Source organism: Condylostylus longicornis, unplaced genomic scaffold (genome assembly GCF_029603195.1).
Source record: "Condylostylus longicornis isolate FDR11 unplaced genomic scaffold, ASM2960319v2 ptg000001l, whole genome shotgun sequence".
Lineage (NCBI taxonomy): Eukaryota > Metazoa > Arthropoda > Insecta > Diptera > Dolichopodidae > Condylostylus > Condylostylus longicornis.
In genome coordinates, this window is record NW_026577970.1 from 5,518,158 (window position 1) to 5,542,106 (window position 23,949).

The 23,949-nt window shown below is 21.5% G+C and overlaps 2 protein-coding genes and 1 long non-coding RNA gene across 3 annotated transcripts; 1 reads left to right on the forward strand and 2 right to left on the reverse strand.

Moving 5' to 3' along the window:
• Positions 1 to 654: 654 nt before the first annotated feature.
• On the forward strand, positions 655 to 7,350 carry LOC129612166 (Golgi resident protein GCP60). The gene is made up of 6 exons (XM_055525715.1): positions 655 to 1,004; positions 1,060 to 1,496; positions 1,554 to 1,931; positions 2,011 to 2,182; positions 2,251 to 2,482; positions 7,158 to 7,350. The coding sequence occupies exons 1-6, from the start codon at positions 878 to 880 to the stop codon at positions 7,177 to 7,179; spliced, it is 1,368 nt and encodes a 455-aa protein (XP_055381690.1). The 5' UTR covers positions 655 to 877; the 3' UTR covers positions 7,180 to 7,350.
• Positions 3,491 to 4,228, reverse strand: LOC129612253 (uncharacterized). The gene is made up of 4 exons (XR_008697218.1): positions 4,117 to 4,228; positions 3,906 to 4,053; positions 3,745 to 3,806; positions 3,491 to 3,652 (listed from the first exon to the last, which is right to left on the reverse strand). It is a non-coding gene; the product is annotated as an uncharacterized LOC129612253 (long non-coding RNA).
• Positions 7,351 to 11,794: 4,444 nt separating the features above from the next.
• Positions 11,795 to 23,747, reverse strand: LOC129619366 (cdc42 homolog). Its single transcript, XM_055534610.1, has 5 exons — positions 23,614 to 23,747; positions 14,651 to 14,933; positions 14,433 to 14,542; positions 13,764 to 13,961; positions 11,795 to 13,657 (listed from the first exon to the last, which is right to left on the reverse strand). Exons 2-5 carry the CDS (start codon positions 14,826 to 14,828, stop codon positions 13,565 to 13,567), a joined length of 579 nt encoding a protein of 192 aa, XP_055390585.1. The 5' UTR covers positions 14,829 to 14,933; positions 23,614 to 23,747; the 3' UTR covers positions 11,795 to 13,564.
• Between the last annotated feature and the right edge of the window lie 202 nt (positions 23,748 to 23,949).

Consider the following 23,949-nt stretch of genomic DNA (forward strand, 5'->3'; position numbering starts at 1 on the left):
ACAAATTTAATATTTTTAGGTTTAAAATTCATTCAAAATAAGAAATTTAATTGCTTTATATTTCAAAATAAGAAATTTAATCGAATAAAATTTATATGTTTTACATTATAAAATTTGTCATGTAATTAGGAAGAGGTTTGGACACATCTAATATATTGTCGGTTGTATCTATACATATGTATATAGTATTTAATGTATTTACAAATTCAGCAAATTGCCGTAGTCAAATTTTTAATTGATAATTTAAGCGAAATTTTCTCTTTTCTGCTTTTTAATTTAGTTATGTTAAAATGGTCATCGTAATAAAATAACAGGTTGTGTAGTAAATTGATTAAATATAATACAAATTAATTAGACAAAACACAAATTTCAAAAGAAAATTAATTTGTAGAAGTTCATTTTCTTTCATTATCATAATTTGACAATAATTCTACAATTATACTCATATATCTATTTTGTACATTTTGCATGAAAATAGCACTTTAAGGTGTCGCCTCTATAGTATTACTTCAAATTAAATTCTTGAGTTTTTAAACGATTCTCTCATATGAATCTTCTAAGTTTGACGCATTTTTTTTTAATGTTCTGACAATTCATTATACTGTCATGTCATGTCACTTATATCTTGTATGGTTGTAACAAAGTTTGTGTTGATGTGGGAAAATTTGTAGGTAGTTAAGTTCTACATTGTTTTTTTTTATTATATTATTCCAATTGAAAAAGTATTCTAGAATAAAAAATCAAAGTTGCTATAAATATAATTTAATTTAAAAGTCATTCGACTTGATAGATATTTTTAAAATCTTCAAGTTAAATTTCAAATCGTTCAAATTTTTTGTATTTGTTTGTAAAAACGTAAAAAGAGAATTAAATATTAATGGCTACTATGTTGGATTTAGAGAGTAAATTAAATCAGATAGCTTTAGAAGAAGAAGATAATCAAAAAGTGAAATGGGACCTACCGTTAAAAGAATTATATAAGTTGGCTTTAGCTTTTTATAAAGGTAAATCTAGAGCATTCAAGCGTTTAACTAAGTTTAATAAGAGTTTTTCTTATAGAAAAATCTGGGAAAGCTATACATCTGTCTTATGAAGATAATTTAAAATTAATAGCTTTTACTCAACAAGCTGCTCATGGACAATTTGATCCTAATACCGCCCCCCAATTGGGAGTTTTAGATGTTATTGGAAGAGATCGGCGATTAGCTTGGCAAAGTTTAGGTTTAGTTTCTAAAACAGAGGCACAAGAGAGTTTTATTGATATGTTAGATAGACTTTGTCCAACTTTAAGACCTTACATTGAAGCGATAAAAAAAGATAAAGAAGAAAAATTGAGAAAAGAACTGGAAGAAAAACAAAAGGCTCAAGAACTTTTAGAACAAGAGAAGAAATTGCAAGAAGAGAAAAAAGAATTTGAAGAACAATGTTATAAGGAAGAAATGCAGAAGCGACAGTTACAAGATGCTTTAAATCAACAAACTTTTAATCAATTCAAGGTAATAACATATTCAATAATGACGAGTTTTGTATACAAACATTCTTTTAACTTTAAGACTTATGCCGAAAAACAATATCCCGGTAATCCTGAACAACAAGGTATATTAATAAGGCAATTACAAAATGAACATTATCACCAATATATGCAACAGTTACATGCACAAATAAAATTTACAAATGCATCGAATAGCGATAACCAATCCGAAAGTCCTATTGATATGGATAATTGTGTAGATATTGCTGAAAAAGATTCAAGTATTTTAAAAGATGAAGCTGACGGTAAAGAAGATGATTGTGCTGATGATTCTGGTGAATACTTAATAATAAGTCCAGCTAGAATGTGGACTAGACCAGACATTAAAAATTTCAAACAAGATGTTGCCGCTGGATCTGGAGAAGGAGTAATACACGTAGGGCATGGAGATACAGTGACGGTACAGATTTATTATGATTTATAATTTGACATTTAAGATAAACTTTAAAATTTTACTTTAAAAATCTGCATTATTTCAGGTTCGTGTTCCAACACATGAAGGGGGAACTTGCATATTTTGGGAATTTGCTACTGATAGTTATGATATTGGTTTTGGTGTTTATTTTGAATGGACTAAACCCGTATCAAATGAAGTTACGGTTCATATCAGCGAAAGTGATGACGAAGATGAATTTTATGAAGATGATGATGGTAAATATTTTTTCAATGTTTTTTTTTGATTATAATGTCATAACATATATTCAAATAATTTTTTTCAGACGAATTCGGTGGCGGTGATTTGGAATGTGGTCCAGTACAAACTCGTGCATCAATATCACCAAATCGACCACCTATATCTATTATAGTACCAGTTTATCGACGTGAATGTCAAAATGAAATTTATGTTGGATCGCATCAATATCCTGGAGAAGGAATATATTTATTAAAATTTGACAATTCATATAGCATTTGGAGAAGTAAAACACTTTATTATCGTGTTTATTATGAACGGTAATTGAAATCATTCACATTTTATGCATACATACATATTATATCATAATAATAAATAATAGATATATGTATATAAAAGTATACACATAAAAAAAAAATATCGAATATATTAGAAAAAATAAAGTATTAATTATTTTTTTTTAGTATTTGTTTTTTCTCTAACATAAATTTGTATATAACAAAATTTGCTTATAAAGATGTTTTTGTTAATTTTGTTGTCAGCTAAGAAATAATATGTGCAAAATTAATTTAATTAACGTTTAAAAATTAAATTATATCTGTGAATAACTTTTTTTCATTAAGATCTAACTTTAACATTTGTTTTGTGACAATATTTATAATAGCTTTTTTTTATTATAATAATGTTTGGATTTCATAAAAATCATATTTACCTTTTAGATTATCATTTCTAATTATTAAAATCTGTAGAATTTTATTCAAACAAAAATATAAGCTAGAAAACAAAAAAAAAAACTTTTTACATTTGAAATAACATGTAAAAATTAAATGAATCATTCCTATAAGTAATATATTTGTAATTATTGTTTGTAATTAATCAAAAAGTTTCCTCAAAATTCTTAAAGAAAGAAAATATCTAAGTTTTTGTTTTCCATACTAATAATATACATATTATGTATGTACTTATATAAATCGGTATGTAAATCTCAGAATTAAAAAATATTAAATTGCAAAATAAAATGTGAACTAGAAATTTTAAAAATTTTAATACTTCATATTGTGTATGTGTTACTGCTATGTATACAAAATAATAAAGAAAAAAAATAATAATTAATATTAAAAGTATAACTTACAAAATAATATTAAATTTATATGATGTTGATGTAGTAATTTAAAGATATTAAATAAAAGTGTTAAAAAAAAAACTTAATTTTCCAATATGATATTTTAAAAATACAAATAACTTTATTCCTAATAACTAATTTTTGTTTTGTAACAAATAACTCCATTTTTAAGATTTCGATTTCATTGATATTTTTAGGTATTATTAAAATATTCGAAAAAAAAATCTATGAAATTAAAATACTACATAAGATTACATTTTAATTTCAATTTTCTTTTCTTTTTAATTCTTATGCTTTCATCTTTTTTTTTGCAAATAGAATTATTGTAAGCATCTATAGCTTTTTCAAATACGTCATCAATTCCTTCCTAAAAGAAAAATATTTATAAATTTATATTTAAAATTGAGAAATTCATATCAAAATATTAATTGAATTTATATTTAATTGATGTATATATACATTTTTAGTGGAAGAACATTCAAGATAGTCATATGCATTAATGTGAGCTGCTAAATCTTGTCCTAAAATAAATCATAAAATAAAATCTTTAATTATTTGAAGTGAAGAACTTATTAAATTGTCTTATCAAAATGATTGTAAAAAAGAAAATAATTTTTTACCTTCTAGATTTTGTATTGGTCGCTCTCCATTTAAACTAGGTAATATTTTTTCATCATTTCTTAAATCAATTTGTAAACCTACTAAAATATATGGAATTTTACGTTCAATATCCAAAGATTTTTCCAAATTTTTTATTTCAGGAATCCACTAAATATTTAATTAATAAAGTTTTAGATTTCTATTTTATTTTCTTTTAAAGAAATAACATACCACTTTCGTAACAGAATCAAAAGATTCAATAGATATTACTGAAAAACAAATAATAAAAACATGAACATCTGTGTAAATAAGATTCCGTATACGTTCGTAATCTCTTTTACCTAAAATTTAAGATTATTATTAAAATTTTTAGATTTGACTAAACTGTAAAAACTAATTTTTGTATGAATTGTGAAATACTTAAGCATACTTATGGAAAAAAAAACTTTCAATATAAGAAATCGTACACCAAATTTAATTTATCCACTCATAAAATTCTCATTTAATATTCTTCTTTTATTACAAAAATGTTATTTTTTTATTATTTTTTTTGAATACCATATTATTACCTGGTGTATCGAAGATTTTTAATAAAAATGTTTCATCTAATATTGTTATGTATTTATCTTTCTCATTTAACCACATATGAGATAATTCTTCTTTTAAATCTTGTTCTAGAAATCGTGTAATTAAACATGTTTTCCCAGAATTTTCATCTCCAATAACAACACATTTTATTTCTTTCATATTTATTTTCTTAATAAATTAAAAAAGAAAAACCAATTAAATTTTAATTTAAATTTTTATTAAAAAACTTTTAAATAAATCCAAAATTTATCAAAAATTTATCAATTTAGTTTGTTATCATTTTTCTTAGATAATAATTTAATATGAATTTTTATATTTTTTTTTGATTAACATTGATTTATATTTCTTATCAATGAAGTCATAGATTTGGTTATGTACAATTGATTCATTAGTCATAGACTTATAATAAGTCTCTAATGGAGATGGAGAACATAAATACATATGTTAATAAATAATAATATATTTTATTTAATTTGCAAACATAAATTTGGTATTCACATATGTTTTGGGTCGCCAAAGACAAAACCAAAGCAAAAATTAAAAAAACTCTTTCAGTAGCTAGAAATTTTTCTGAGCACTTGTACAATAAAAATATTTTAATTCAAAAAATGGGATTTCCCTTGAATCAAGTTCATTATTTAATTTATATAAATACATATGATGTACATATTTATCTATCATCTATAGATATTTAATAGTTTTGGGTTCTTATCAATTGATTACGTGAATTGATATTTTATACTTTTTTTTTATATCAATTGAAAATGGGTTTTCGCAATTTCCCCAAAATCTATTTTTTTTTGGGTTAAAACATTTTTGCTCTGGACATACATACATACCTACATTTGTGATTTTGTGGTAGAGCTATCACTTTTGCGACATACCTAAAAAACTTGAATATAAAATGGTTAGTTGGCAAATTATTAAAAAAGTGAGGTCACAAAAGACTGGAAAAGGCTTTATGGACTTGTTTATATTTGACAAGACTTGTCAAGAGATTGGATATTCAATAACCACTTGGGAAAAACTTGATAAAAGCACTAACTTCCTAATAACAATCATACATATTTTTTTCATATAAGAAAGTAGTTTAATGAAATCTCTCGAGAATCACTTCACTGCCATGATCGCGTTATAACTTTATTCAGTTGAATAACATTCGTAGCTCTATGAGTTATGAGGGATTCGATATTCCACCGAATTTTATACCAGAAAAAATTTTACTATAAAATTTTGTATACATGTGTCCAATTATATTCTATACATGTACCAAAAAATTTTAATGGGATAGATGCACCGGTTCGGGTGGCTGCCATACAACTCCAAAAGCAAATTTTTTATATTCGGAAAAATAATAAAGTCAGACTAATAAAACTTGGCAGTCATGTGTCCAATTATAGGTCAGATATACATATTTCTGAAGTTTTAGTGGAATTGCTTGACAGGTTCGGGCACCTGCCATACAACTCCAAAAGCTAATTTTAAATATTTGAGGAAAATAAAAAAGTCAGATTCATGAAATTTGGCAGTTGTAACAGACATATCCGTGAAGTTTCCCTATAGAATAGGTTCACAGGTTTGAGTAATTGCTATACAACAACGAAAGGTGCAGGGTATAATTCAATCGGTTTATACCGACTGAAACGTTTTTACTTGTTTTTTATTTCTTTTGGCCTTTTCCTAGTATGTCAAAGATTTGACGATCATGACAATCACTTCATTCGCTTGCCTTTGCAAATGACAATCATTTGCAATTTAGGAATTTTCACAATTGACATTTTAAAAATTATTTCAGTAAAGCGGAATATTGAAAATTTTAAAATTAAAATGTTTTCTTCATCATTCATTTTGTCACATACAAAAATCGTTTATACGTTAACCTTTGAAGAAATGCAAAAAAAATAAATAAAATAATAATCATTTGCGATGGCCTACATTGAAATTTGTCGAGTTCGAATTCATTGATAACTACAGTTGCGCGCATTCAATATATTATGTACAAGGAAAAGACCTTTAGTGGATAGCAGTTGTCGAACTATATCATATAAATTAATTTTTTTTATAGGTAAAATACTTCAAAATTGAAACATAATTATTAAATGAAAACTTCCTAAAAATTTTTATCTGTTTTACAATTAAAATGAATTTGGACCTGACAGGGTTAAAAAAGAAAACAAACTATAATTTTTTTTTTTAAATATTTTATTAGAAAGTAATTAAAAATATTTTTTTTTATATTTTTATGTATATTGGCTTGTTGTTGTTGTTATGATGTAATTTTAGTTTTAATTTTTCCGAATAATTTTTCTTTTAATTTATTAATTAATTTTTTTTTTTTATTTTTTGATTATTGTTATATTGTTATGTGTTATATGTACCCATATAAAATTTATTTTTTAATTATTAATATATCTATACATTTATGTTTATGTTTATTCGGTATTTTATAATACATTTTGTATAAATTTAATTTTTATTTGCTTTTAATTTTAAATCTTAAGTCTAGAAAATAAAAATTACAAAAAAAAAAATAATAATTTTAATTGCGAACTATATAATTCAATATTTCTTTTTTTTTTTAATTTAAGCAAAAATTAATAAAATTAAATATTTTTTAATTACTTTTGAAATTTTTAATTTTAATACAAATTAATTTTTTATTTATATATTTTTTTTCTTTTTAGTTTGGACGAAATTGAGAATTAATTAATTAATTTTTGAAAAAATATTTTTTTGTTTTTCAACAAAGTTACAAGAAAATTTTAATGTGGTATGAGTAAAAAGATTCTTTTTTGAGAAATGGCACCATTAAATTCATAATTTGGTTTAATAAAACTTTTATTAATTCAAATACAAGAGCAGAAATCAAATTTTGAAGTAATTTTTTTATTTTATTAAAAGAAAACTTAATTTAAATAAAAAATATTTTATATAAAATAGTTGGTAAAAGTAAAATAAACTGATAAAGATTTTTTTTTTTTGAAAACTTTAAATTTGATATCAAAAAATTTAACTTGAATTTTTAACCAAAAAATTTTTAATAAATAATTTTCAGATTTTAAAGAATTATTTTTTTACTATACTTTCGCTTTTATGTATTTTTATGAATGTGTAATTAAAAAATGTTTTTTAATTTACAGACAACAGAATTTTTAAAATAGTTCCGAAACTTTATTAAATTATTTACACAAAACTCAACGTTTCAAGGAAATATTTGTATAAAATAAAAAAAAAATTATTATTTTCTTTAATATTTTCGATTTTTATTTTAATTACAAAATGCTTGATTATAAAATCAAATATTTTTTCTAAATTTAAATAGAAAACTCATGTTAGTCTCAGTTCTTCTGATTAATTTACATACAAGAAAAGATATTAAAGCAAATAAATCTAACAGAGTGTTTACATAAGCAAGTTACCGGCAAGATAATTTTTAATTTATATTATCAACAATCATTTAGGCGTTTTAGGAAATTCACTTTTTTTGAAATTATTTTTGAAAATAAAAAAAAAATAACAACCATATTCTGTTAGTGGGATTACATGAGGTGATGGTATACTATTTAAAAAAAATTGAAAATTACAAATTTCGAACACCGACCGTATAAGTAATACGACTAACATGTTATTGTTGCAAATTTTTGACAAAACATTAAAATTTTAATTTAAAAAATTTAAAAATTATTTTGTTTTTATTTAATAAATCAATAATATTAGCTACTTGCTCAAGTTATCGAGATTTTCTTGTTATTTTTGAGCAAGCTATAAACTTGCAAGTTAAAATATTTCAGTGTTTACTTAAATTTTTGCATATCAAAAGTTTGTGGGAAAAACCTTCTATTCCATATTTTTTAAATTTTCAAATTATTTGAAAATAATTCTGAAGAAAATACAATTCTAATTATTTATAAATTTGGTAAATTTTTTCTTTTAATTACAAAATATTTTAAATTCGTAGTTTGGATGAAACTTTCTTGTCAGTTGTTGCTGTGTAAAAGCTTAGTAAAATATGTAAATAATTGGAAATTTATCGTAATTAAATAAAAAATTTTCTAATTTTTTTTTTCTTAATTTTTTCATTTTTATAAAATTATAATCGGAAAAGAGTTTTAATAAAAAAAAAATATTCTAAAATGAATTTTTAATTTTTATGAAAAAAAAAAAACTCTTAAATTTTAGATTATCCAAAATTAAAATAGAAAATTATATAATTCACAAATGTTCTTTTATTATAAAATATTTTTTTTAATTAAATATTTATTTAATTTCTATTTTTTATTTAATAATATATATAATTATAATAATAATAATAATAATAGTTAATAAACTTATAATTAAAAATTTTATTTAACGATTTTTTTTATTTATTTTGTATAATAATAAATTTTTTAAAAATTGATGTTTTTGCCTTAAATTGTCCATTTTTTTTTTCAATATAATTAATTAATTTTTTTATTTTGTTATTTTAATATCGAATATTTTTCAAATTTAATTATTGACTGTTTAATCTGCAGTTTGTATTTTTTTCTATTTTGTAAATTAATTTTCCGCCCATTTTCAATTTTTGTTTTTACCAATTCTTTTACAATAATAGACAATAAAATTTAATATTATAATTTCGATATCTTTTATATACTTTTTTGTCTGTTCAAATGGAAGATATTTATGATAATATTATTGAGACATGCACTTTTAAGTTCTAACTTAAATCGCATTGCAAAAAAGGTTGTGCAGTATTTCAAAAAAAAAAATAATTTTCATAAATGCTTTAGAGATTTAAGCACTGCAACAATTATCGGAACGTATACAGATTTACAAGACAAACTAATTTTAGTTTATCAAACACATTTTATATTAGGATCTAAGTTAGAACTTAATTATCGAAAATCCCCAATGTTTTTATTATTTAATATAAAATCGTAACTATAAAGGAAATAGAAAAAATATTTGTTTACCCTAGTACGATTTTCTATTAATTAAACTATTATTTTCTATTAATTAAATAGTTATTTTCTATTAATTAAACAAAATTTCGGTAAAGACAGAAACAAATTAATTAATAAGTTCAATAATAAATAAGTAACAAAAAATTGAGGAAGATTTAATTAAAAGATTTGATTGTAGAATATTGATTCTAATATTAGTAACTTACATTGGTATTATTTAATTTGTTAACCCTGTTTATGTCATCATAGCTTATTTCAAAATGGAAAATCTCTTCTTCATAGGAACACAATAGAATTAGAAGATTTGAAATGGTGAGTATCAAAAATTTATTATAAATTGGCAAATACTGCAAGTATTAATCATTTGAAAAACACTTAATAGTTCTTTATAACTAAAATTAAAAAAAAAAAATAAAATTTAATTTATATCATAATATATATTTCATGAAATTTTCTTAAAAAATAACTCCAAAAAAGAATTTTTTTTTTAATTATAAAATCTTAAAAGTCAATTTTTTTATTAATTTTACAAATAAAATTATGATTAAATATTAAAATTAAATTTTTATTTTAGTATTTTTTTCTTTTGTTTTCAACTGAATATGAAATTTTATATTTAATATTTTCTATTTAAATATTTTCAAAATATAAAACAATAATTACATAATATAAAAAAAAAAATCGGGTTTTTTATTGATTAAATTTTACAATTAAATTTTTTTTTTCTTATTTAATTTTATAATGAATATTATTTTTGAATAAAAATGCCTTTCTAGTATAGTTTATTTTTAATATTTTTTTAATTATTTGTTTTTCTTGTTATGTACAAAAGACATAAAATTTTCTTGAATACATTATACATACATTTTTCATTATTCGAAAAACAAAAAAAAAATGTAACACAAACTATGACAGAACAGTTTATAGCTTCGGTGATGATTTCCAGTGTTCGTCACCAGGTTTTGTGTTACACAAAGGCATAAATTTTATTTTATATAGGGTTTTTTTTTCAATTAAAATTGAAAAATATATCAAATTATTTAAAATTTTTTTCACTTCGATATCATCAATATGTTTTTTGATTTTGTTTTATTCATAATCTATATTCTGATAAGTGCATGCACTTGTTGCACTTTGCTCTTAAAAAATGTCATATTTTATAATGTTTTTATGACGACAATATGGATGTATATTTTGTTATTGTATAATTTAATGTTGTGAATTGTGCGCGATAAGAAAATTTATAAAAATTTTATTGGTCGTTTGTTTTCTGTAATTCATATTTTATTTTTCTTTTAACAATATTTTAATTTAGAATTGAAATAAGAATTTCTCGAGCACTTAAATGGTACTAAATTTTATAAAAATAATTATTAATAAAGATATTTTAAATAAAATAAATCATCGTAGTTAAAATTTTTTTATAATAAAATTATTAAATATTGTATTACCAATATAGATTACTTATTGTTCAATTGGAATATATGACAGAATATTTGATATTTTTAGACAAATTTTGTTTTTCATCGAATTTTCTTAAATAGTAATAGATTTAATAGCATTTTATTGAATTTATTTTGAAAATATGAATAATAAAAAATCACAAAATCTTTTCTTACTTGTCATTTCATTAGTCATTCACACACATATTCTGTTAGATGCACTGTGCACTCAAGGTTTTGAATAGAATGTTATTCTATCTATTATTGAAGAGATTTTCAATTTAAAAAATTTCAAATTTCGATATAGTATCGTTTAAAAATGAAATTAAACAATTTATTAATATTGATAAACAAATTTATTTAACTAGTATCATTGGTATTTTTAATTGAACACTAGTTATTCGATTTAGTTGATTTTTAATGCAAAAGCGAATTTTAAAATTTTTTCTGCTGGTTATATAAATATGAGTTCTTGCAGTGAAATCGTTTCGAAATAAAGATATATTAATTCAATATTTATTAATTTTTTTCTTTTAATTATTTAATATTCATATTTATTAATTAAATTATTTTATTTTTAAAGGGTATATAAAATTTAATATTGCTGTTTTGTTTTCTCATTTTATATTTTATTTTAATTTTAAATATTTTATTTTTATAATTAAATAATTTCTAGAATTTATGTTTGTTTTTTTTTTTTTTAAATTTTAGGATTGAATAAAAATGCATTTTATTAAAAAAAAAGAAAGAAATTTTTCATTCCTTTTTGTTTTGTTTTATTACATTATTAATTTTAATTTTAAAGAAAATAATAATTTAATTACAATTTTATTGTTTTCTTTTTTTGTTTAAAATAATATTTCTTATATTAAAAACCAATATATTTTTTTCTTTAATATTAATCTGTCCTTTTAATAACATTATAAATTATAATGCATACATTGTAAGTATATAATATAAATATATAAATTTATTTTAGATTTTGTAAAATTTTTATGTGCAAAATAGCATCAATACGAAATTATATTTTATATTTTTGTTGTTTTAATGTTCTTTTTTTATTTTAATAATAATAATTATTTTTTAATATTATTTTTTTTGAGGTTTTTGTTTTATCTTTTATTTTTTTTTTACTTACAATAGTGATTATTACAATTTTGTTTTTTATTAATGCTATGTTTTAAAACTTACAGTACATTAAAAAAAATGGAATAAAAATTAAAAACAAAAATTTGAAATAAATTATTGTAAAAGGAATTTTTATTAAATGTTTAACGATGAAAGCCGAATTATAATGTTGGTCAACTTAGAAAAACGGACCACAAACAAAATGCTTTTAAGTATAACATCTTGAAACCACTTTTGAAAGCATTGTGTTTTAACTTAAATTTGTAAGTGAAGTGCTTTGCAATTTGTTTTCTAAAAAATGAATTTTTTTAGTTTATAGGTAAATTCCTCAAAATCTACATGTATATATGTAGTTAGTTTCGTTTCACTTACAAATCAGTTAAAAATTAATAAAACTTTAATCAGAAACATAAAATTGTTTTAAAACATTAACAAAAATAATAAAATTTCTAATTATCCCAATATAATAATTTTTTATTGGTAGAATGCAAACAATAATTCCATCCTAATCTTCTCTTTCTCATTTTTAAATTTAATTTTATTTTGTTAATATTGAATAATTTAACAAATTTTCAACATGATTGAATTAAATCCCAGCTTTTTTCATACCATTTTTAACATTTCTGTTATCTTTTAAAAAAATCATATTCTATTAGGCGTATCAGCTGAGATGTATTATTGAAATGTGTTAAGGTTTTTAATACCTTTTAGACTTCCAAATAATTTCAACCTTGAAAATTACAAAATTTTTTATTTAATTTTTTTTTAAGACATATATTTATTGTGTAAAATAATATGGGTGAAAATTAAATAACTACATAATATAATTTACTATTATTACTTAACGTAATAAATACATAATATAAGTAATAAAAAAATTTACATTATATCTAATTTAAAATATTTACCGATTATTTCTCAAATTTTATTAAATTTCTTAAAGTTTATGTTATTACGGTAATAAAATGCTCCATCCCAATATATACATAATAATCCAGAGCAGATATTTTAATTTAGTTTTAATTCAATTTAAACATTTGTTTGTATAGGACAAAAATATCACTATTAAAAATATTAATAAATAATTACAGTATTTCTATAGTAATTTAATGTTACATCGTTATTAAAATATGCTATAAATGAAAAAATATTCCCTTTAAATTTATTTCAAATATTTTTAATTTTTATTGTTATAATTAAATCTTGTACTGTAAGTTTTTTTTACTAAATTGTAGTACAAATGCTTTTATTTTTAAATTTAAAAAAAAAATTCATTACATTTATTATTCTATTTCACCGGTATTTTAATTATTTTTTTTTTTTATTTATATTACAAGATTGTTTTACGATTTTTCTTTTTTATTTAACAAACTGTGAATGTGTTATGAATTTTACATGTTTTAATTGCGTGTATTGGTGTGTTGTGTTTTCTTTTTCTTACTTTTTAGGAAGATTTTTTATTTTTAATGACAACATTTTTTAATTTAATTTTTTTTTTGTTTTTATTTTTATTTTTTTGCAATTATTAAATGTAAATTACGTGTATCATGTTTTTTTTTTTATATAACAACAAGTTTAAAGAAGTTTACACCTAGGTCTTTTCTTTGATGGTTCTGGTGGCTCTAAGGCAGCCAATATTGCTTCATCAAAAACATTTTTAAGTCCTTTCTACAAAATACAAAAAAAATGAAAGATTTTTAATAAAGAACAATTGAAATTAAAGGAAATTAAAAAAAAATATTTAATTATAAATAAAAAAAAAATTGGTTGGTACCTGTGTTAAGGCCGAGCATTCAACATATTTAACAGCTTTTAATTCTTTAGCTAATTTTTCACCTGCTTCCATACTGATCGGTTTTTGTTTATTTTTAGCCAATTTTTCCAACGTACTGGTTTCATCACGTAAATCAATTTGTGTACCAACTAACAGAAATGGTGTTTTCTGACAATGATGTGCTATTTCTGGTACCCACTATTATTAAGAATTACAAAAAGGAAAAAACATTTAATATAGGGAAAATTTCCTTAATAAATACTTCTTTTAAATGTTGATAAAATGTACTCAAATTTAAAATTGAAGTAATATGAAGAAAAAAAATATTTAAAGGACGTTTTCGAAAATGGATTACGAAATATAATTAATAATGGCAGAATTATTTATAGAGAGAACTATATTCCTAGAATCTAATATATATATGCAATTTGAAAACATTCCTATAGAATCAAAAAAATCTGGAGTGTGAATTTAAAATACAAATAATTTTAATAAATATTTCGCATTAAAATGCAGTTTTACTTTAACATTTTATTTTTATTTTTAGTATGTTTAATTGATTTGATTGAATTTGAACTTGAATTTTCTATTAAACTACTTGAAAATATTTTCCTTTTTGAAATTTGAGTTATTAATTTTTTCTCTTTAAATCAAATTTAAAATATTTACCTTTTCTTTAACGTTTTCAAAGGAACTGGGACTAACAACAGAAAAGCATACCAAAAATACATCTGTTTGTGGATATGATAACGGCCTTAAACGATCATAATCCTCTTGACCTAAAATCAGAAAATTAAAATTTAGATTAATTTTTCAGTTTTTTAACATTTAATAAATATTCAAGATTACAAGTAATACTATAATTTACAAAAATTATAATATTTTACCAGCTGTATCAAATAATCCTAATGTATATGGTTCACCACCAATCATTACTGTTACTGCATAATTATCAAAAACGGTTGGAACATATTCTGATGGAAATTTATTTGTTGTATATGATATTAAAAGGCATGTTTTACCAACAGCTCCATCTCCAACAACAACACATTTTATTGTTTGCATTTTATTTTAATTTTATTTTAAATTTTTTCCCTTGTAAATATTAAAAAATTGCAAATCCTTTAGATACGCAATACAACAAAAATTGCAAGTAAAATCAAGATAAACCTAAAAAATAAAAAACAAATTTAATTATTTTTTTAATTAAAATAACAAATAATTTTATTTTAAATAAAATTTAAAGTTGAAAATTGCAATTATTTGGAAACAAAAAATTGTGAACTCATTAAATATGAGAATTAAATTTTTTTTTAAATAATTTACTTTTATTAAAAATTTTAAATCGTTAAGATATTATAAAATAAAATTTTGATAAGACTAAATTAACAATATATAAATTTGTGTTAAAATAAGATAAGACTGTTGTTATTGATTTAATTAATTTTTTTTTTTTGATTAGCTTAAAAGTCAAATGTAACGCGTTGTTTTAGCAAACCTTTTATATTAAATTATTAATAGAATTACTTAATATCATTTATTGTTGATTATTAATAGAGATACGAACATACTGTAATGGACAAAAAAAAACTAACGAATTTGAAACAAGTGAAATGTCACCAATTAGAACTTTATTGAATGGTAATTCAATGGTAAATTCAGAACTCATTTTGTGAATAATATGAACGTAACCAAACACAAATAATTATTTTAATGTGACAACGCGTACAGAATTAACGTTTTAAAACATTATGTCAGCTCAACGGCTAATAAAAGAATTTTGACAATTTTTGCTCTCTTAAAGCATTACAATTTGATTTGTTGGCAAAAGTTAGATTTTCTAAAATTTTGAGTAATTTTCGATAGTAAATTTTATTTTTTGATATTATGAGTATTCAATAGTAAATTTTGAGTATTCGATATTATGAGTATTCAATAGTAAATTTTATTCTGCAATAAAATTAATATTTAAAAAAAAAACTAATTGAATAAAAATATCAATAATGTGCTCAAGGAACAAAATAATTATTTAAAATTAGATGTTTAACAGCAAAATCATTCAAAGAGTTGTGCTGCTACTTAATCGACGGAAATTTAAATTCCTTTATTTTTAAAATAGTTAAAAAAAATTTTTTTAAAATCAATTTATTTAACAATTAATTGAAAATTAATTTAATTCAAATTAATTTTATAACTTTAATATTTTTTTATTTTAAAACAACTATTTTTTTTGCTTAATTTTTTATGTTATGACTTGTATTTTAATTTTAAGTGCTTTCTCACTTCACACTATCAATGAATGTTATCATTTCACCTATTATCGTTGAATCTACAATATTAAATTTAATAATCAGTTTCAATTTGCTTTAAGTAAGTATTTAATTGCTTTGTATAAAATAAAAAAAAAAATGTTGAAGAAAAGCAGAACAATAAATAAAATGATGATTCATATTTTAATATAAATATAACGCATGTGTGAGCAATCAGTGGTGAGATTCAATTAATTAAAATGGATTCAATAATATAAGGGTTTTCTTAAAAGCATAACGAGCTATGAGCATTAAAAATTATCCTTCCGTCGTTTTCTTACAAAAATAAGTTTTCATACAAGCTCTTGTATATTACGAATTGTAAAATTTTTATGCTAGTTTTTATTTTTCGCAATCGAACATTTTGAATTAATTATTGAGCAGCAAAACACAACGAATTTTCTTTTCAATTAAAAATTGCATATTTTAGAGGGTTGGTAAACTCTTATTAAACATTCAATATTAAAATTTCACTGAGAAAATTACACTTTATTATTAAATATTTAGTATATCTAATTTCATTAAGTAGAAAACAATAGATTTTTGTTTTTATTTTAAAAATACACTTATGTTCAATTAAGTACATACTATTATTTATTAGTAAAACATTTTTTATTTAATTTCATTTTAAAAATAAAATTTTCAAGCTCCAATTATAAAAATAATTATTGTTTTATTTATGCACTTAAATTTTTATGAAAATCGTTTGTATAAAACATTTTATACTAGAAAGTAAGTTTTGCTTTTCATTTTATTTTATGTAGAAGTAAAGCTATTTAATATTTTCAAAGATTTTATGAAAATAAATTTCATATTACCATTATAATTGAATTGGAACTTAAATATTTTTATTAGAATGAGATTCTTAAGCAAACTGGTCAAGTATAACAATTATTGTAAACTGACAAATTTGACTGAGAATTACAATTTTTTTATTGGAAACAACATTTAATTAAAAATAATATACAAACTGAAGTTTGGAACACAACCCCAAAATTAAGTTAATAAAAATAAATGTAAAAATCCTTACATAAATATTTTTTAATGGTTTTAAATAAATAAGACAAAATTTTATTAAATAAATGAATTTCAAAGCGGTACAATTTATTTTGAACAAGTGAAAACATTTTTCAAAAGAAAGTTTTGTTAAAATTATGACCATTAATGTACCAAAATTTAATAATTGCATACCTCTAGAATAATAGAAAAAATTAAAAGAATTGCTCGTTTACATTTTATTACTCGTAATAGAAAATTAATTAAAAATACCGCTGGATCTCCCTTTTTCAATTGAATTTTTGCTATTAGAACCAGTCCTAATTTCACAGAAACCGCCAAAAAAAAGTGAGGCCCAAGAAACTTCTGCCTGAAATTTACCAGTCTTGAGTGCATGTACTTACAGATTACCGTTTATTAAGATTACCGTTTTTTACAGTAAAAACGGTAATCTTAATAAACGTATCGTATGTACAGAAATTTACAAATAGAATTGAGAACACCGGTATTGTACTTAATTAAAAGTGCGTATAAGAGAAGACTTTTACAAAATTCAATGTAATTTTAGAAATATAAGAAATTTTCTATATTTTAGTTAGAATATTGTAAAAATTTACCCTTTAAATCGTTATTGTACTGCTATATACAAGATATATGTATGTAATTAAAATGTGTATAGAAAACGTAAATATAATTTCATATTTAATCCTCTTAACATAATAACATTTTAACCTGATTTTTCTTCTTTTTATAGTTCTTCAGATGCATAAGTAAATGAACTTATTTTCGATTTTTCAATTGAAACTTTTACAAATTGTTATTTTTTTTCTTATAATTGTAAATCAAAGAAAATTTCAGCACTTATTCTCATTTAAATAAATACATACATATATGTATGTATGTAATTATTTAGTAATTTGTGAATAAATTGAATTTAATTTTTTGTCCTTTAAATGAGTGCATTACCTTTTCTGATTTATAATTAACGTAATAGATTTCGAGTTCAAATTAAGCTTTTTTTATTTTTCTCCCTGGCGTCTTCCAAAATGTGAATTTTTTGACGTCAAGTTTATATTCTACTTTTTTCTCTAAACATTTTGCTAAGCAAAAATTATTTTCTAAATTGAATGAATATCAAATTTTATTTTGCATTTTAGCAAACAACAAAAGGACAAATGGCAATATTTAAAAAAAAAAAATAAACAAAGCAACACAAATTTCATAATACTTTTTTTATAAAAATTTTCTCAAAATTTCAAAAAATTTTTTCAGACTGAGCGTATAATGAAAAATTTTCAATCATTCTTCAAAAATTTGTCGAGTCGATTTGGATTTGATTTTACTTTGACATTTCTAGAAAGAATACTGGAATCAATTTTATTTTCTTCTGATTGTACCAAAATTCTAAAAAATAAAGCTGACGTAAAATATGTAAATAGTTCTGCTAGATGTCCTTTGCAAAAATAAAAAACTACAGAAGAGGCAGGCATAAAAAGTGAACCGTATTCAGAATATTTTGATTGAAGAATTTATAATATTTGATGAAAATCTCAACTTAAAGGAGTAAGTACTATATGACTATATTTACAAAAAACTTACATACATATACACATATATTAAAAATAGCTCTTCCGTCTAGAATTCAGAATAAAATTAGCAATAAATTTATTCAATATATGTATTAAGTCTATAATTGTGGCATCTATCCATAGAGAATATGTGGATAATATAAATTGGTAATAAGAAAAATTTAAGTTTAATTTAAATTTATTTTGAATAATTATGTTTCTGTCTGCTATTTGTTGGAGAACAGCAAAATTGTCGGCTTTTATTACACAAAGGGGGTTAGGATCCAAACCTCATTAATCTATACAGGGGGCTACAAATATACAAGAAAAAAAATAAAAGAGTTTAATTTATTCAAAGAATAATATTTTGCATTTTCCACATTATCTGAATAATTAAATTGGTCAAACCATTACATACTTAGTTGTGTTAAACTAATTTCTTGAACAAATTTTTTTGACACGTTTAAAATATCTCACACCAATTTATCTAACTATGTAATATTATTTGATTTCATACTTGGTCCTAACAACATTAACATACAAAGAAACAAATAATTAACTAAACTATGTAGGTATCTATCTCCCAGTTACTAAAAATATTTTCAAAAATTTCTTATTATCAAGTTTTTCAAACATTATTTGCAATAAATTTAGTTTTACATATATACAAGCATATATACGTTAGTTAGTTAATTAAAAAAAATTACCAAATACTTTTGAACTTAGGCAAAAACAAAAATAATAAAAATGAAAAACATAAAAATAATAATATCAAACAACAAACATAAAATTTAAAGAATGTTGTAGCATTCTTTTTTAGACCTGTTTATCGTTCGTAACTCTTACATGTGGGTATACTTTATGTTTATATACTTATATATTTAAATTAGACTTGCCATCTTTTAAGATTTACAAAACGGGACGCCACAAAAAAAATCATTCCATTCGTTTATAATTATCCGTCTTATTTATTTATTAAAAATAACACATTATGCGTAAAATCTGGGTCAAAACAAAACAAAAATTCAATTAATCCAAGCATAATTATATAACAAAGATAAAAAATAAAATATAAGTAAGTTGGTTAATTATTTAAGTCTTTGATTTTAAATTTGTACTTTTTGTCACTTTTATCAGCTTTTAATATTTCTTTATTTGAAGGAATAAATTTAATAAATTGGGCACATCCTAAACTGAAATTAAAATGGGCCAATAATTCAATAGCTTTAACTAAAGGAACAAGCATCCTAGGGACGGCAGAAAAAATTCAAAATACCAGTGTTGCTATTCGAAAAAAAAAATTTCCTGTGTTACTAGAAAAAAAATGATAAGAATGTAGTAGAGTATAAAAAGGATTCCCAATTTTTTTTTAGTGCTACAATTGCAGCCTGATCGTGCAACTCACTTTTTTGCTCACATTTTATTCACTTTCAAATCAGAATTCTCAGTTTTTTTTAATGGATGTTTCAGTTTTCCAATAAGATTATTATATTTCCAAATGGATTTTTGCATTTTTTCTCAAATTATCGACTGAATGTTTCACTTTAAAAAATAAATTGAAAAACTTTTGCATATGCAATCGGAATAATTCTTTTCATTCGAAATTTACATTATACAAATATATGATAGTTACTCATTTTCCGAGTAAAATAGCGAGATAGACAATCAGGCCCTTACTTAATTAAAAATGTTTTTTTTTCTTTTTGTTTTAAAAATACAAATAATGTTCCGTTCAGTGTATCAGCGGAACACGAGATATTCAACTCTAAAATTGCTCTGTCCCGACGAAAACAGGATGGTTGACAAGTCTAATTTAAATATAAATGCATAGCTATATGAATAAGTTTTTTTAAATTAATAACAAAACTGTTAAATGGAGTATGACAAAACTAAAAAAAATTTTTCAATTTTTCAAAGTTCTGTTTAATGTATTACCATTTATTTAGAGTTTGAACTACGAAAATATGCGATAGATACTATAACGTAGTTCTATTATGTCGTCATATCCCATCGTTGTATTGTTTTCTTTATAAATGCAATAATAAAAAATGTTACCATAAATGAATGGAAAATAATCAAGAAAAATTTTTAGTATGGAAAAAAAAAAAATTTGCACACAAATACACCCACCCACCCTTCTTCCACCTTTTTTTTTCCTATTCGCATATATATATATATATGACTCATATTTGTGCTTATGTATAATTATATACTATCTAGACTTTTGAAAATCGTATGCATACTTAGGTATTAAAATTTTTTATATTTTTTTTTTTTATTTCAATTCATAAAAATGGAGAAACAATGAATACTCTAACAATCACACTCAGTTGTATACTTACTAGATATTATTCTTAATAAAATATATTTATATAAATATATATATATATATATATATATATATATATATATATATATATATAAATAAGTAAGCTTCATATAAGTAAGTATTTTAAATAGATATTTATAGAAATTTATCAGCTACTTATGGTTAAAAAATATTTTGTAAGCCGAATAAGTAATTATTGTAGTATTTTATTATGGTAGGTTTTTTGCGCAACTTCAATAATTGGTTAATAAATTTTGATTATAATATTTATGAATATTTTGAATACATGTAATAAGCAATAACGCGTCAAAGAGTCTGTATAGTCGACTAGGTATACAGATTTAACTTTAAACGAATAGCGTTTATTTTTGGACATTGAATTGTTTTAACAATCTTAATTAATAATAGTCATCATCGGTGATTATATTGTTCAAAAATATTACGTGTACATATGATTGTTTCTTTCAGAGAATTTTAATCAGAATATCCAAATTGTAAGAAAAATTGTAAATTTTTGCATTGGAAACTACTTCTTTTATTGCATTGGAAACTACAAATGTAAACACTCAGATGTTAATAATTAATTGAATTTTTAGATGTAACAAAAATTTGAAACCTTACAAAAACTTTTTAAGTGATTTACAGTGATTTAAGCAAAGATTAAATTAAGATGCATGCCCTAAAAATTTTCCGATAATTTTGATAGTTTGTTAAGTATAAAATATATCAGGAAGAAAATTTTGATTTTTTGCATTTAAAAGGTTCTGTAATGAAAAATGAAAAAAATAATTAGTAACCGGTCTATTCTTTATCTTAGTTTTTTTAATTTTACGTAAATGCTGAGCAATTTTTCCTATTGGAGGCACAATAAATCCTTATGAGCGGTCATGATTCATTGTTAACACGGTTCACAGCCTAATCAAATCTAAAACTTCAAAATCTACAACTTTAAGATGTGAATAAGTAACTCAATGTTTAATTAGATCCTGTAAATTTGATTCTTTCTTAAAAAGATAAGAATTCATTCTCGTTTCGATAAGAATACAAATTAATAAGCATAATCAATTGTAAAAATTATATATTTTAAAATAAATCCTGAACTATTAGTTAGGGAGAGATACGCTGGAGGAAAGAAATTATATCCTTTAAACAAATTATAATTCAAAAATTATATTAAAACATAAAAATTTTTGCATTTCTCATTTAAATAACTTAATATTTATAAATTTGATTAATATTGCAATAATATTGAATACATCCAGGCCCCTACTTAACAAGTTAATAATATTTTGAAATATCAAATGGCTAACATAAGAATTTACTTTATCTGGATAGATAGATAATTAGCTTAAAAATAATGGCGATAAATAATTATAAATTAAGAATGAGGAATTCACCTACAGTTGCCTAATATAGGAAGCTTTTTCAAACTTAATACTTGCTCACTTTGTTTTTATATTAAATAAAATCAAATACATACATATATTAATCAACAATCATCTTAAATATACTTACGATTTTTCTATATTATTCAAAATTATTTACTAACTTATATGAACGTAATTTAAAAAAAGACAAAATAGAGAAATTCTATATGATAATTAAGTAAATAGATACCTGGCCTACCTGAACAATGTAATATTAATATTGTAAGCGCTAACATATTCCACCTCTTTTTTGAAATTTAATTGAAAATAAATAAATTGTACAAAAGAAAACTATGAAATTAATAAATAAGTATTCATCGTCAGCAATAATACAATACTTTGTGATTGAATGCAAAGAATAAAAGTAATAATTTATTTGTCCTAAATATTTAAATTAAAGAAAGTTCATAGAACTGAAAATATAAAAATGTTCAGCTTTACTTTTATACTTATGCACACATGTTGTTATTTAAGCACATATGTATGTGCGATAATATGTTAAAGTTTAGACAGGTACTTAAATGTACCCATTTAGATTTCATTTTAATTAGGGAACGAAGTCTATAAATTAATAATTTGTAAGTTTTCACTTTGAGCAATTTCTATCTTTTGTAAAAAAAAAAGCTTTGAATGTTCGGAATACCTAAAAATTTTGCTGTTTATCTGATCTTACCTTGTTTTAATATTTTATAGCCGAATAATTAGATATTTTTAATAATTTTGTTTTTTACCTAAAAACAAATTTTCTTTTTTTTTTTAAATATTTTATCAATAATTTAAAATATACACATGTATACATATATATATATTTATATATGTATATTTACATATTACTTCTTTTTTATTGCCGTCATCACTTAAAATGGAGGTGTGTAGAGAGTAATAACTAGCGCGTCAAGACGACTGACTATCAATTAAAAAAAAAACTCTTTTTTACTTTATACAAAATTAATTTTTACTCTTCAATATTTTCAAATTTAAAGTAATATTTCAATTTCACAAAACACATTAATTATTCATAGAATTTTTATTAAAATTAAATCTGGAAATGTTAATAGAATAAAAAATTTCATGCACTAAATTATCTCATTCATTTTTTCTATTTCTTTTTAGTATTTTATGATAAAATGTTTTTTTTTTCTTCTTCTGAATTGCAATTTTCACTAATTTTCAATCTTGATTCTTAAAAATATGTAAATAATAATTATTTCTTAAACTTACAAATTCTATTAAATTTTAAAAATCACGTGAAATTATATTACAATATATATTTTTTAAATTTCTCTTGTAATAAAACTATAATTTTCCTTTTCAAAGAATTATTTTCCTTTTCACCTTAAATTCTTGGGCGTTGTAATTATATATGATAAAATCACTTTTGTTAAAATTTGACAGCTAAAATAATGAGTTGTGTGAAATCATCGGAAAGTAATTTAAAAAAAATTGAAATGTAATCAAAATGTAATCATAATTTAGCATGACTTTAGTTATATTTTAAGAAAGTGTAGATGGAATTTGTAAACGTCAAAAAATTAATTACTTTATTTATTTTATAAC